Below are 16,699 nucleotides of genomic sequence, written 5' to 3' on the forward strand. Positions count from 1 at the left end.
TTTCAGCCACCAATTAACGTATGTAATACAGCCAAAAACATCATAGTGTGGTGAAAATGACATTTTTGGCCCGAAAATAAACATTATTAATTTCACATTGCTTAAATGGAACTGCCAAACCCAAAACATATGTTCAATGCTATTCGTATAGGATTCGGGCCAACGACGTCATTTGTTTATGTTCATGATCCATACCGGTATTTTTCTAGTATTCGTGCTACTAACTGAAGCATTGCATCGGTATCCTCATTAAAATTGTGTGTTTCGTTCTAATAATGTTTGGGTTTTAATAATTAATTTCTAAAAACCTTTAAAATTATTTTTAAAATCAGTTTTGTTCACGTTGAGTGGTAATTGTAAACTTGTAGGCCTATAAGCTCTAGGCCTATATTTAAAAGTAAAAGTCATTGTTAAAAATGTTTGAAAAAATGTGCTGTAGGTTTAATTTTACGGTTTACGTTCATTCGTTTTCTTTCACTGTTATTGTATTATTATTATTATTATTGTGTTTATCCTCATTAAAATTGTGTGTTTCGTTCTAATAATGTTTGGGTTTTATTTAATAATTAATTTCTAAAAACCTTTTTGTCATCCTGAACCATGGTATTCGGAATCGAACCCGGAATCGAGAATCGAATCCCAAATTTCAGAATCGGAATCGGAATCGGAATCGAATAATTTTGGAATCAACCCATCACTAGTTATGACAGTTTAATTTTATAAAACTAAATTTTAAAATTAATTTTATAATTAATTAAAAATTATAAGTAATCATTAATTAGATTTTTATCTTATATAGTTTTTATATTATCAGCAAGTCTGGTTATGTTATGACAGTTTAATTTTAAAAATTAAAAATTAATTTTATAATTTTAAAACAATATTTCATAAAGTTAATTTTATAACTAAAAATTAAAAAAAAAAAAAATTTAATTTTTTCAACTTAGCAGTTCTAGTGGCGAACGCTGACACTAAAAGATATGTTAGCCTTAGTCCCTCCCGTGTGTCCCACCGGTTATGTAGGGGTTTCGCTGCCTTCTTCCCCTGCGCAAATGCGTTCAAAGTTGACAACAACATCCTTGTTGAGTGACAGGTTTGGCGTGTCGGACAGAGCCACCGCTGCAATAGCTACTGGTGTTTTGCACGATTTGGGAATGATATCTGACGAAAATATGGCAAAAGTCATAGACAGAAACAAGATAAGAAGAGAAAAAGAGAAGACTCGGAAATTATTTAAGGAAGAAGACAATCAGATGAAAGAAGTAAACGCTATTTATTTCGACGGGAGGAAAGATAAAACTTTAAACCCACGAGAAGGTTGGATCGAAAATGTACCGCAGAACTATAAGAGAAGAACATGTTAGCGTAATAAGTGAGCCTGGTGGTAAATACATTTGCCACGTCACACCAAAGAAAGGGACCGGCAATGAAATTACAGATAGTATTTACGAACACTTGGACAGTAAAGGATTTGATATGAGTGCAGTGGAGTCCATCGGATGTGATGGAACAGCTACAAACACTGGATGGAGAAACGGTGTTGTTCATAACATAGAAATGAAGTGTTGCCGTCCTTTGCAATGGTTTATATGTTTGCTACATTTTAATGAGTTGCCGTATAGGCATTTATTTGAACACTTAGATGGAACTACAACAGGGCCAGCTTCATTCAGCGGTCCAATTGGAAAACAACTCCTTGGCTGTGTGAAACTCCGTGTTGTAGATTTTGAACCGATTCAATCAGAAGAAGTCATCGATATAGCAAAATCCAATCTGAGTAAAGATCAGCAGTATCTCTTAGACATTGTAAGAGCAGTCAACACAGGAATTTGTACTCCAGATTTGGCTGCTAAGAATCCTGGACCCATCAGCCACTCTCGTTGGCTTACCTGTGCTAACCGGGTTTTAAGATTGTATGTCTCCCAAACTAGTCCAACAATTGAGTTACAGACTCCTGCAAATTACATAGTGAAGACATATGCACCTGTGTGGTTTGACATCAAGAAATACTGGACTGTGAAAGATGGACCGAAGCATATTTTGAAGGTAGTGAAGACAACCAGACATCTGACGGACAATATCAAGAAAATCATTGATCCAGTAGTTCAAAGGAACACATTTTTCTGCCACCCTGAAAATATGATGTTGGCTATGATAATGGATAACAGCCCAAGCATTAGAGAACTTGGATACACAAGAATCCTAAAATTCAGAAATGAGCCATCAGCTGAAGGATACGTCAGAGACTTCATCGTACCTTCAATAAATTTTAGTGCAAACGACTACACCGAACTTATTGATTGGTCAACCTGTAAGTTAACACCGCCTCCACTACTGTCTAAGATGCCAACTGAACATATTGTTTCTTTATTGAAAGACAAAGCCCTACCAGAGTTTAACTACCTCGAATTCCCATGTCACACCCAGGCAGTAGAGAGGTGTGTAAAACTGGTTACAGAATCAGCAGAAAAAGTGTGCGGGCATGAAAATCGAGACGGATGTATTAGAGCTACTTTAAAATCAAGAAATCTGATGCCCGCATTTAATTTCAAGTCACAATTCAAAGGGGCTTCTATGTAAATAAACTTTTCCCTATCAAAATAACATGTATTGTGTAGTGTAACATGATGTTTTTGGCTAATACATTTGTTTGAATATCACTTGTTAGTGTCTTAATACAAACCTTAATGTGTTACACTCATTAGATATAGAAAATGCCATTTTTAGTTAGTCGTACATTGCACAAACAATAACTTACTTGTACTGTACTTCGGCCTTTTGCGCGAATACAGTAAAAGAATACCAGGTCTGAAAGTATGATTTACGTGGTTGGTAAACTATTTAGAATAGTTTCCACACTATTACAAATTTAAATTAAAAAAATTATGGTTTTGGCATATGTTTAAAAATCATGAAAAATCGTTTTTTTACGAAAAGTCCTGCAACTTTAGGCCTTTTGCGCGATTTCAGTTCAATGGGAATGGGTCTAATTTTTATTTATATGCATTAAGGCCAGTCTTTAAAGCACTTTTTTTACTATTAGAAAAAAAAAATTTTTTACGTATTTTTGAAAATTACCGGTTTTTTCTTTTTTTTAACTTTTGCAAATTTAAAAAAAAAATTTGTATTATTTTTCCCTTCATTATGACGTCTATGCGCAAGTTTTCCTCGCTATTAGAATTTGATTACAAAAAAATTAAAAATTCGAGCCATTCTACAGTACAGGGACATCTATCCTGTTACATAGGTACAAATTTTATTCTGAGTTTGTTTAATATTACAATATTTATTACAATAGCCTAATTTGTTTTACATTTGAGCTTTTTAGGGACTTATGTCCCTACAAGCCACTAGTTATATAACACTAAATAGTGTTATGTATTCAATGCTAATTCGTGACCAATGTCATTCGAAAGTATTTGAGAAATTACAAGAAAATATATTATTTGGTAAAATAAAACACGTTCAGCTCACACATGACGTAGCTGTGAGAACTGGACGAAATTACGCCTCGCTAAGCACACACCTTCTGGTGCCAAACTGTCATATGATGTTTTGAACATATGTTGTTTGTTATTGTTTGAAATTATTATTCAGTGTTCACAATTAAAAGGTTAAGTCTTGTTTTTTCTTTTTACTAACATTTTTATCATTCTTTTCATAATAGTACATGGTGTCAGGTGCGTAAAATGTCCAAGAGAAGACAAAGGAAAGGTCAAGAGGATCCAAATTTTAGTGTAGCCTACAGTCACAAACAGTAAGTTCTAATGGAACACTCGTTCGTCAGGAGTTTAGGTACAAGGGTCAGACACCGCAACCCTTTTCGTTTGTTGATTCAGAATGGGAAATTTGGTTCCGGACATTTGAGAGATATAGGTTAGCATCAAAATAGATTTTAGAGTCTGATGAAACCCAAATCAACACGTTAATTCTTACAATGGGCCCTAAAGCCGAGACTATTCTCGAAAGTTTTAACTTAGGTGGTGAAACTCTTGGTGATTATGATTTTGTTACAGCATGTTTTCACAAACATTTCGCAAAGAAGACTAACATTATATACGAGAGGGCCATGTTTGATAAACGTAATCAAAAAGAAGGCGAACCTGTAAATGAATTCATACGGTGTCTCTTTGACCTGACAGAATCGTGGTTGGGATTTCTGATGAAAAACTGTCTCTCTCTCTTCAAATGGACCCAGAGTTAACCCTAGAGAGAGCCATTGATAGAGTTAAACAATCTGAAAATGTTAAGTCTTAGCAAAATTTCTTAAGGGAGGACCAGGACAGGACAGATAGTAAGAGTACACTCTCTACTTTCGTGGTATCAAGGAAATCCAAGTATTCAACCTCGTTTGTTTGCTATCATTGTGGTGCATCTAAACCACATGGCACAAACTTATGTCCAGCTAAAGAGGCAACCTGTTTTACATGTAAGAAAATTGGACATTTTTCTAGTGTTTGTAAATCTAAAAAAGTACATGTGATATTTGAGGGAAAAGACTCATACGGGGGCAAAGAAAACGATGATAATGTTGTCACTAGTGTTGCTAGTAATGTTATTTAGGATTCCTTATCCAATTAGAGTTTACTTACAAAATCAGATTTTGTTCCTCCTTTGGAAGTAACAATGTCAGTCAATGGTGTTTTGTTGGTTTTCAAAATAGATACTGGGGCTGATATCACATGTACCTGTTAATCTGCTGTCAATGTTAGGTAAATCTGAAAGTGATTTACAAAACTACGAAGGTGTAGTTGAACACGCTGGTAAAGGAACTCTCTCCTGCTTAGGAACATTTGAAGGGGAATTGAGGGTAGTTGCATCTGGTAAGTCGTCCAATCAAAAGATTTATGTGTTAAAAGAGTTTAAGAACCCTTTACTTGGTAGACCAGCAATACATGCTTTAAATTTACTCATTTTTTCCTCCAAAGTTAATCAGGTTAACGACAGTAATATAGTAGAACAGAGGGATACGTTTGTGACGCTGTTTTCCGATGTTCCCGGAGTAATGAAAGGCGGTCCTCATCATATCAAACTTGTCGAGGATGCTAAGCCATATGCTAATTCATCCCCTCGAAGGGTTCCCCTGCCTCTGTTCGAAAAAGTAAAAGAACTGTTTAAAATGGAGAACAATGGCATTATTTATTTCCAAAGTCGAAGAAGCTACGGAGTGGTGCGCCCCTATAGTTGTGGCTCCAAAGAAGTCAGGAGCCATTCGTCTTTGTGGAGACTTCACTGAGCTCAATCGTTATATTGTAAGGGAGCGATTGCTTCTGCAAATATTCTCAAGAATTTCTAACGCTCAGGTGTTCAGTAAACTTGATGCAAGAATGGGTTTCTGGCAAATATTACTGACGGAAGAATCCAAACGTCTCACGACGTTTATTACGCCTTTTGGACGGTATTGCTACAACCGACTGCCATTTGGAATATCGTCTGCACCCGAACATTTTCAGAGGAGAGTATCAAAACTCTTAGAGGGTCTTGAGGGATGTGTCAATATGATGGACGATATCTTAGTTTGGGGAAATACGGTTGAAGAACACGATATCCGTCTAGGAAAAGTCTTGCAAGCTCTCAAAAGTGCTAATGTAACACTGAACAAAGAGAAATGTGAATTCAGAAAATCCACAGTGCGATTTTTAGGGCATGAAATTAGCAACAAGGGAGTATCTATAGATCCAGACAAAATAAGATCAGTTGTGGATTTTCAACCACCATCGAATAAAACTGATCTACAGAGGTACCTTGAAATGTTCACTTATCTCACGAAATTCGTTCCGAACGCAGCTTCGATTGGTCAACCTCTTAGAGAGTTACTTGTCGACTTCACATGGTCACCTGCTCAGGAACAAGCGTTTCAGAAGACTAAACAGGTCATTTCCAGCTCTCCGGTTTTAAAACCATTTGATGTCAATGCTTCAAGTAGAGTTTTTGCTGATGCTAGCTCATTTGCCCTGGGTGGTTTGCTTGAGCAGGAACATGATGGAAAGTTCTTTCCTGTAATGTACATTTCTAGAGCGATGACAGAAACAGAGAAAAGGTATGCTCAAATTGAACGAGAAGCCTTGGCCTGTACCTGGTTGTGTGAAAGACTGAAAATTTATTTGGTTGGGAAACGCTTTCTTCTTCAGACAGACCACAAACCTTTGACGACACTACTGGGGAATACGTTTACGTCTTCGGTTACAGATGTTTGATTACGAGATTACTTACGTACCAGGCAAACTGTTGACTGTGCCAGGTACGTTGTCCCAACAAACGAATCTTACTATAGGAGAAATCAACGATTCTTCTTCCAATGAACTAGAAGATGATGTCAAAGAACAATTATCGAATCTTCCTGTCCGAGAAACATTACATGAACTTATAAAAACTCATTCCACAAAAGATGAAACATTACAACTGTTAACGAAGTACATACACTCTGGTTGGGACCAGATTGATCAACGATGCAGTGCTTATGCGCAATACAAAGATAGCTTGGCTGATCATGAGGGATTGATATTGATGGGGGGCAGGATTGTTATTCCTCGCAGCCTGCGAGAATTGGTTTTAGACAAACTCCACAATGGCCACCTGGGTATTTCTAAATGCCGTGGCTTAGCAAAGGAAACAGTTTGGTGGCCAGGAATCAACAAAGATATCGAGAGGAAGGTAACTGACTGCTTCATTTGCCTGCAGAATAGAAGGATTCCAACAATGCCACTCATCCCTACAGACTTTCCAACGTTACCATGGTCGGTAGTTGGTGCAGATCTATGTGTTCTAAGACAAAATTATCTGGTGGTCCAAGACTACTTTTCTCTTTATCTAGAAATTATTGGACCTTTAAACTCTATCAATTCAAATGTAATAGTTACTTGTCTGAAAAAAATGTTTTCACGGTTTGGTGTACCTACGTTGTGACAACGGTAGCCAACTTTGTAGTGACGTAATGAAGCAATTCTCTGAAGATATGGGGTTTGAAATAATCACCAGCAGCCCTAAACTGCCTCAGTCAAATGGTCTTGCTGAGTCTGCAGTGAGCACAGCTAAAAAAATCCTGTCAAAATGTAAAGATGTTGAAATTAGTCTACTTTCCTACCGAACAGTCCCCAGCGGAATTACTCAAGGGGAAGGAAGATCAGGAGCACCGTCCCTATCTTAACAGAAAACCTACGTCCCTCTTTGCCAGACCATCCAAAGATCCAAGCTAAGGAAAAACTCATCAGGGAGGGGATGAAGGCCAGATATGACAAGCGCCACGGGGCAAGGGACCTTCCCGATCTTCATCCCGGCTGTACAGTTTGGGTACCGGATCTGAAGAGAAAATGTGTGGTGAAGGCTAAACTTCAAGAGCCAAGATCCTACCTAATTGAGCAGGACAACAGATCAACACTGCGACGAAGTAGAGCCCAAATCATCCCAGTGCAATAATCGTCCGAAGGGGAGGATGTCATATGATGTTTTGAACATATGTTGTTTGTTATTGTTTGAAATTATTATTCAGTGTTCACAATTAAAAGGTTAAGTCTTGTTCTTTCTTTTTACTAACATTTTTATCATTCTTTTCATAATAGTACACAAACCACAAAAGGACAGCAATGTTTTATATTCTAATCAACTCTTACAGCTAGATGTGTGTAGCCTCTTCGAGGAGCATTGAAAGTTTTTCGCTCCTTCTCAATCTTCTCACGGAGTGCCTTTGTCTTGTAATGCTCCAGCAGAGTGCTGATGCGGTTACTGTGAGGATTCTCACGCTCCGGCCACTGTCCACTCGCTACAACAGACCACCACATATAACTATGTTGACTTTCATAACAGTGAAAGCCAGTTAAGCGGAGCGATCAGGTTTCATAGTTTTTAATAAAGCAATAAATAAAAAACAACGTTTATAGATATAATACAACTATTTCATCAATTTTACTTATCAGTTTGTCCCAGAACTATCAATAGACCAGCATCTAAAGGGGGTTGAGTATGCACTGAAAATGTAACTCTTTTTGACTTTTGATTGTTTTTGGGGGCATCTTGGAGATGACAAAAACCGATGTTGTCGCCCTACCAGCAGGTGCACAACTTAAGGGGGAGGGGGGGAAGGTGCTCTGAGACGCGTTCCAGAAAATCGCTCATATCTCATGAACTAGACACGATGGAAGCAAGCTCCAAACGGTATTGTATTGCCAACTTCATCTGCTTTAAAACAATATCAAGAAAAAGTCCCGTATCTATGATATTAATGGAGCTATTTAACAATTTATTGAAAAATTTGAATTAAAACCCCTAAATAACGTTAAACTATCCATTAAAAACCCGATTAAACAACAAACAGTACATTTTTTCACTGTGTAGGCCTATGATATTTTTAACACACTAAAGTCACTTTATATGGTAATTATATCAAAATATTACAAAGCTTTGTGAGGTTTCCGATGAAGGGGCACGGTGACGCGGGTGACGCCGCTGCACGGCAGAAATCAACGTGTAGTACGGTGTAGACTTGTAAAAATTGCGTATGTAATGAAAGTGTAACTCATTTTGACTTTTGATTGTTGTTGGGGGCACCTTGGAGATGCCAAAAACCGATGTTGCCGCCCTCCCAGCAGGTGCACAACTTGAGGGGAGGGGGGGGGAGTGGCGCTGAGGTGTGTTCTAGAACATTGCTCATATCTCGTGAACTAGACACGGTAGAAACATGTTTTAAACGGCCGCTATATAGAAATCACAACTAATCCATCTAACATTCAAGGACATAAGTAAAAGGGTAGACCCGTACTGCGCCAGGTCTAAATAATCCCTCTTTAGCAAACGCCCGTACTGCGCCAGCACTAGTCTAGGTAGGCGAGGGGGCGCCTTCTGGTTAACCCACACCCTTACGCATCATTGGTATTGCGAATGTGAACAAACATCACAGCTTTCGTTATTTGACCTAGGTCGACACCCCTTGTCGCTAATTTAACAAATCTTGCTCTTTACCGCATCCGAATATGTTTGCGGTTCTCAGTGCCATTGAGGAATCACAATTAGATACATGTTTAGCAATCAACGGTGCTTTGGAAAATGAAAAAAAAAAATACAAGAAAGAAAGCCACGCTTCTTCGACAACAGTTTGTCGGAACAAAAATTAATCAATCCGGTGACTTGGACCTACTTTGTTTCTTGAAGTATGTTGCTATCAATTTTGCACCCATTTAGGCCTAAACAAAACATTACTTTTTTTTGCTACACTGCTGTGAAATGGCCTTTACACCATACTACACAGAAGCACGTACTTTTCCATAAGTACTTTTTTCTTACTACTATTCTCCATTTTTAGGCGTTTCCGTGAAAGCAAGTAATAATCTCGGTCGTTTCAGTGATCACAGAAAATTGTCACGGATGTTACGCACGCATTTGCTTCCCATTTTATCATGTTTAATCAGAATGAAATGAGACTCGGTGTATGTTTTTGCATATTTATTTAGTAATATACCTCAATTATATATTTATGTTTATTCACGTATATAGGGCTGGGAAAAAGTATGGACATCACCAATTAACTTTTTAATGGGTTACGCCAAGAAAACAAAACTCTGTACACGTCTCTATGACACGCAAGTGAACTTTTTGTTGTATTCAAATTTTGTTCAAAAACCCAAAATGGGTTATTTTGGTGACCCCATCGAGTGACACCTCATATTATAGGCCATTAGTCGAAGAAATATATATATATCAAAGAAAGAATATCGACAAGAACTAGAGGTCTCTATCTCAACCCACTACAGTGACTGCAGAATTGTTGCCATTTACATTTTTCAGCCTGAGAGACCCCAAGTAAAAATATACATCAATATACCTTGTTAACGATTTTATGAGTTGAAGCATGATAAAAACTATACCTTTTTATATACGCGTTAAAATCGCTTCAGTTACTGTTACTCGTTCTTATGTGAAGCATTTTGATCGACATCCTTCCTAACTTTTTCTCTTGCAAAACCACTTATTAACACCACAAATTGTGTAAAAAAACGCTAGCCGTCTACTAACAACGCCGCACCCCCTCTCTTCGTTTCAAATACCTTATCCTCCATCGAAAGCCTATCAACTTAGTATAACTAACACACCCACAACCCTTACTACTAACTCTCTGAAGGATAGCACAAGACTGTTGAGAAATACGGAATTTGAAAAATATACCCTTACATGAGTCAAGCGAATAGGAGGGCATTCCACTGAGATTCCACGTGACCACCCCTCTGCAGGGCATGGAGGTTGGTACAGTATTTGTAGTTCTGCAACCTAGCGTCTTTGGCGAATAAAAATATTTTTGAATATTACAGTTTTACAGTATTATATTAGTATTTGATCACCTCTAGTGTAATTAAAAGCGTCGAACAGATAATATAAAATGCAGTGTTATATAAGTGGTTAATGAACATAAAACTTGTTTCTTAGTGGTAAATTATTATTCATTAAAGTAAACATATTCTCAGGAGACGGAATAAATACTTATAAAGTAAATACTCTAGCAGTCGCAACACCAAAAAATTAACATGAAAATCACTCCTAAAATATATATACAAAAGGTCAAATCAATCACTTATTTTTCCAGTCAACGTATTTTTGTGAAAGAAATTAAAAGGTTGAGACAAAAATGGGAATTATAAGTCTATCTAAGGAATATGCCGTGGCAGTTTCAGTGTTTCTACCCCTCTCGAAAACATCCTTATAATCCTCACTAATTTCCGTGGCAGTTTCAGTGTTTCTACCCCTCTCGAAAACATCCTTATAATCCTCACTAATTGCCGTGGCAGTTTCAGTGTTTCTACCCCTCTCGAAAACATCCTTATAATCCTCACTAATTGCCGTGGCAGTTTCGGTGTCCCCGCCTGACCGGGCGGTTGTGCCAATCGTGCCTTTCCGAACCTTACAGGTTGATCCTTCTTAATCCCCTCTAATGATTGTACCAGTCGTGATATTCCAAATCGGCTAAAAATGTGTGCCAATCATTCTACGGCCATTCACTTACCTTCACAATTGGATTAATTTATCCGTCTCTTTCTCCTTTTATTGGACTTTCCAACAATCCGCACCTATGTCGAAGGACGTATGATATGCGCCCCATAAAAAAAAGCTTGGGTCAACTTATAATTAGGTAGATTATTGCTACTGTAATATCAAGCATCTTGCAAAGGGTTACGAGTAGACTTGGCTTATAGTTGATATTAAGGTCGTGCTTTAATTGCACCAAAGATTTCCTTAATTGCACCAAGCCCTAGCCAAGTAGGGGTGAGTTTCTGTCAGAAGGAATGTCCTTGTTTACGTGTCATCCTAACCTATCTTATCCTATCCTAACCTAAACTAACCTAACGTAACCTATCCTAACCAAACCTAACCGACTTATAATGATACAGTCTATGAGAGCTGCCACTTAGAGCAGTTAATAAAGTATCGGGTGGCTCCCTCGAGTAGTTGGCGCAATTCAGGAATACCTGACTACCTGACTCAGGTCAGTTGGCGCAACTAATGCCTGCTCGATATTCACCAGTGCTTCAAAACGCGACTAGGACGCAGTTGAAATATCATTATTCATTAAATCCACCGTGGATAAAACACTACCATAATTAACAATGGAAACAAAACTAGTATGTATTTAAATGACATGACATCACTATAGCTAGTGGAATGGAGCTCAGAATGTTTACTTAACTAATTTGCTTTAGTTGAACGCTGAATTAATTATTTTACCGTGGAAAACGTGTCATTATATCACAATTGAAATTTTGACAGGTTTTCTATTAATACGGTAGCAAAAAATACTGAATTACTAACTCATCAACTTAAATGTGTCTTCGAATCATTGTTGTATCTTTGTTTATCGCTTTTGCCATAGTTTTTCATACAACCGATTTATTTTCGTTACCATGGATATTGAAAACTGCATTTATATTAATTCAATCAATGCACACAGTAATTTCAACAAAACATACTTTAATAAAAATATGCCTATATAAGTAACTTCTTTGTATAAACAAGCCGATCTGTCATCTCCTAAGAAGTTTGTTCAACCCGGAAGACAAGGGTTCCGTCCTCTCAACGTTCAAGAGTAAGAGATTGTCACATCACGTCAAATGTGTGGATATAAACGGCTACGTTGTACTATTTGTGTTTTTGAACGACATGCTTTTAGGCGAGGTGTTATTATTGACGTAGATTTTTGTACTTTAACTGGCCTAGAAGTTTGGCCCACATAATTTCTGCCACAAGAACACGGGATTTTGTAGACAATGTCTTTTGTATTTTGTTGCTCATTAACGGGTTTTAGTTTTGTGACACGACTACGGATAGTATATTTATTTTTGAAGACAGTGTGAAGACAGTAGTCGTGTCACAAAACTAAAACCCGTTAATGAGCAACAAAATACAAAAGACATTGTCTACAAAATCCCGTGTTCTTGTGGCAGAAATTATGTGGGCCAAACTTCTAGGCCAGTTAATGTTCGAATAAATGAACACATAAAAAAAGTCAAAAACAAGGTTAAGTATGGCTCTAAGATATGTGAGCACGTTGTAGAAACGAATCATATTGTTGATTGGGGTTCGTCTGCAATTCTATAAAAGGAGTCTGATTGGAGGAAACGAAATACGGCAGAGTCGCTTTTCATGGCAATAGAGAAGACGAGCCACTCTCACGACCATCGGTGGATGTCAGTACGGTGTACTTAAACATTGTTAAAAACGAACTAGAACAACTACGAGATAAGGCCAGGAGCGTGAATGGCTTATCAACAATGGACAATGCACCTACCCCCGCCCCCGCCCGTCCTCCTCCAAGCTCAGCTGATCCGGCAGTCGTGGTTAGGCGTTCGACCCGCGTGCGGGCTAAAAATAGTTTATTAATACCCTGAAGAAGCGGAACGTTGTTTTGAGTTCCGCGAAACGTCGGACCTTGATGCCGTGGACGATTTTGTGTTGTATATATGTGTGTTTATGTGTGTTTTGACGAGTCCCGGACATCACAAACAAAAATAAAGGTGAGTGAAGCCCACAAAAATCTACGTCAGTTGTACTATTTGATTGAGTAAGTAATATAAGAGCAATGTCCAACATAGAATGTAATTGTTCAATTAATGTTAATAGGACTAAATCTAAAGCAATACAAATCGCTCGAAATGTATACAGTAATTTGTAGTTTTAAATACAAACTTAGCACACAACATCTACAGAAGGAAGTAAAACGTTAGGAAGCAATACATTATTTTGAGACTTTGAAGTTGGACGACAAAGATATCAATTTGGTAAATTTGATGCGTAATAATAACGTAATCTATTTGATAAGTAATATCAATAAGGTCGTAATACTATGTGTTGGGCATCACCCTACACTAGATCCAAACAATTACAGTATCTAGAAAACAAATCAAGGATAGATATATTAGACAATAAGTTATTCCTAGATATTGGATACTTAAGTCCCTCCATTATGATTATGTTGATTAAATTAAATCAAATATTTTGTTATCCAATTTGTAAACTCAAATCTCTCTGGATTTTGAAATTTGGATTACTTTACCACATCGTATTGTCATCAGATTTAATGTTAAATCTTCTATATATATAAAAGAGGATGTTTGTATATATATTTGTTTGTTTGTTTGTTTGGGGGTGATAAACTCGGACACCGCTGAACCGATTGCCACGAAACTTGGTACATACATGTAGAATGTCATGGAATAGGTTTATACACCATCAATTTCGTGATCCGTCCAATAGGCCCCGCCCCAGTGGCTCTGGAGTTTCCCATGTTAACCTTATGAGAAATGGAATTAATGAATCTTAACAGCTGTTTCAATTAAACAAGTTGGTTCTGTTCTATGATGTTCAATAGCATTAAAGTTACAAGGATTACCAACAGGGTGCAGCACTATTATTTCTTTTACATTTATGACAACAGCTAATTTGCAACCAAAAAGGTGAGTGAGCGTAGCGAACGAGCTAACCTGAAGGCAAGTGAGCGTAGCGAACGAGCTAACCTGAAGGCAAGTGAGCGCAGCGAACGAGCTCCAACCTAAAGGTGAGTGAGCGTAGCGAACGAGCTCCAACCTAAAGGTGAGTGAGCGTAGCGAACGAACTTCAACCAGGACGTGATTGAGCCATGCGAACGAGATCATCTTGAAAATTAAGAAGTTAAACGGGGCAAAGCCCGCGGGTTACAGCTAGTATTATCTATTTTTTTTAATTGAGAGAAAATTTTCGGTTAAACGTTAGCATTATGAAAATAATTTATGTTAGTTCTAAGTTATTGTCAAAGGATATCTCATTGAGACATAAGAGGTCGACTAATGTGTGTGATGATGTTTACTTCCGAATCTTTCATATTACCTTCAGTTGTAATATGTTACGAGTTGGAGAAATTATGCTTTATAAATGTAAACTGTGAATTGATTTAGCGTGTTTTTGGTGTAAGTAATTATATAAGAGTGATTACCTGAAGCTAGAATAAAAAGTTGAGTGGAAAATGGCTACTTTCAATGATGAATGTGAAAATCTGGCAAAAAAACAGGGTTTTTACAAAAATGTTGTATTTTTGTATTTTTCGAGCGCACTCTGGCGAGCTAACTGTATGTTTGGTAAAGAATGATATGTATGTATTTTGTAGGAAATTTCATGATCTTTTATTTTATAATTTAGTAGAACGCATAGTTTTTGAGTTATAAGCCAAAAACGTGAGATTATGCTAATAATCTCACGAACCTCTGACGTCCTTTCTTAAATGTAATAATAAATTATTATTGAAAGTAGACGAAAAAAGGCAAGCGACAACCCTTACAATAAATATAAGCTAACCCGATAATGGAATAACTACAGTATATGTTCCTTTGAAGTTGATATGTCCCACTGATTTCATAATAATATTTTCTAAGTTCCTTAAAACATAGATTTTCGAACAAAAATAATAAAAAATCATAAATGCATCATTTTGTCCAAACTATAAAAAACTTGCCATGCAATAAAAAATCAATTTTAAAATCCTAAAATAATTATGTAAACATTTCATTTGGATAGATTCAGTAAATGCTCATAACACTTAACCTTTGTCAATTTTAATAGCTCATCTAAAGACCAAGTCCTTTCTTTAGACACCCCTACCAAGTTTCTACGCCCAGCCGTTCTCTCAAATTACCTATGGACAAAACCCCGTTTTTTCCTCCATAAGAATAACATGGGATGGGAATTTTAAAGACCATTGGGGCAGAGCCCCAAGGGAATTTACCACATTTCTCTTTTGATGGCTTTTCTAAAGACCAAGACCTTTCTTTAGGCACCTCTACCGAGTTTCTACGCCCAGCCGTTCTCTGAAACTAGCTGTAACCCGCGGGCTTTGCCCCGTTTAACTTCTTAATTTTCAAGATGATCTCGTTCGCATGGCTCAATCACGTCCTGGTTGAAGTTTGTTCGCTACGCTCACTCACCTTTAGGTTGGAGCTCGTTCGCTACGCTCACTCACCTTTAGGTTGGAGCTCGTTCGCTGCGCTCACTTGCCTTCAGGTTAGCTCGTTCGCTACGCTCACTTGCCTTCAGGTTAGCTCGTTCGCTACGCTCACTCACCTTTTTGGTTGCAAATTAGCTGTTGTCATAAATGTAAAAGAAATAATAGTGCTGCACCCTGTTGGTAATCCTTGTAACTTTAATGCTATTGAACATCATAGAACAGAACCAACTTGTTTAATTGAAACAGCTGTTAAGATTTATTAATTCCATTTCTCATAAGGTTAACATGGGAAACTCCAGAGCCACTGGGGCGGAGCCTATTGGACGGATCACGAAATTGATGGTGTATAAACCTATTCCATGACATTCTACACGTATGTACCAAGTTTCGTGGCAATCGGTTCAGCGGTGTCCGAGTTTATCACCCCCAAACAAACAAATATATATACAAACATCCTCTTTTATACTTATAGATTAGCTGTGACAAAGAAAAACAGTTTCAAATTAATATATAGATTTTTGATAGTGTGTAAATAAGGAGTTTTATATAAGTGCGTAATTCATTAACTTATTGACTTTCTTTTTTCCAAAATGTTTATAAAAACCTATTGAATTTGTATGGTTTATTTCCCAAAAATAATGTCTGGGAAACGAAAGTAGCCAGTTAATATTTTAAGTTAATACTTTTAGTGGGTTACTAAAAGTTTATCTACATACAGCAGATCTATGGAAAAATAATTATTCTCTTAAGCGTTCTCTTCCCGTTATGAAGCACGGGTACGGTGGCTCAGAGTACCCGTCCTTCGTATGGGATTGGCATATAAGTATAAAATGCTTACAGACGGTTCTCATTGTGTACCTATCACAGTTTTTTGTTGCTGCTTAATTCAAATTAGCTGTTTTCATAAACGAAAAATAATAATAGTGCTGCACCCTGTTGGTAAATCTTATAACTTTTAATGCTTTTGCATACCATAGAACCAACCTTTTTAGTTGCAACAGCTGACTAAATTATTTAATTCCATTTAAATATTAGTACTCATAATTCATAAGGTTAACATGGGAAACTCCAGAGCCACTGGGGCGGAGTCCGAAAGGATTTTTGAGATAAGAATATGCCTATATGCTAATCGGGAATGTGAGCTATCATCATGCCAAATTTCAGCCCAATCCGTCCAGTAATTAATGCGTGATTGAACTTCAAAAAAACAAACACACAAACTTTCACATTTATAATATTAGTAAGATA

The 16,699-nt window shown here is 37.2% G+C and overlaps 1 protein-coding gene across 1 annotated transcript in view; it reads right to left on the reverse strand.

Annotated features, from left to right (window-relative positions):
• The window catches only part of LOC128983535 (dynactin subunit 4), an 80,486-nt gene that overhangs the window by 35,941 nt on the left and 27,846 nt on the right, over positions 1-16,699 (reverse strand). The window contains exon 4 of the mRNA XM_054402838.1: positions 7,611-7,759. Within this exon, the coding sequence (XP_054258813.1) occupies positions 7,611-7,759 (149 nt within the window). The remainder of the gene's footprint in view (positions 1-7,610; positions 7,760-16,699) is intronic.

Source organism: Macrosteles quadrilineatus, unplaced genomic scaffold (assembly GCF_028750875.1).
Source record: "Macrosteles quadrilineatus isolate MER2022 unplaced genomic scaffold, UCM_ALF_1.0 Scaffold_1__1_contigs__length_201487025, whole genome shotgun sequence".
Lineage (NCBI taxonomy): Eukaryota > Metazoa > Arthropoda > Insecta > Hemiptera > Cicadellidae > Macrosteles > Macrosteles quadrilineatus.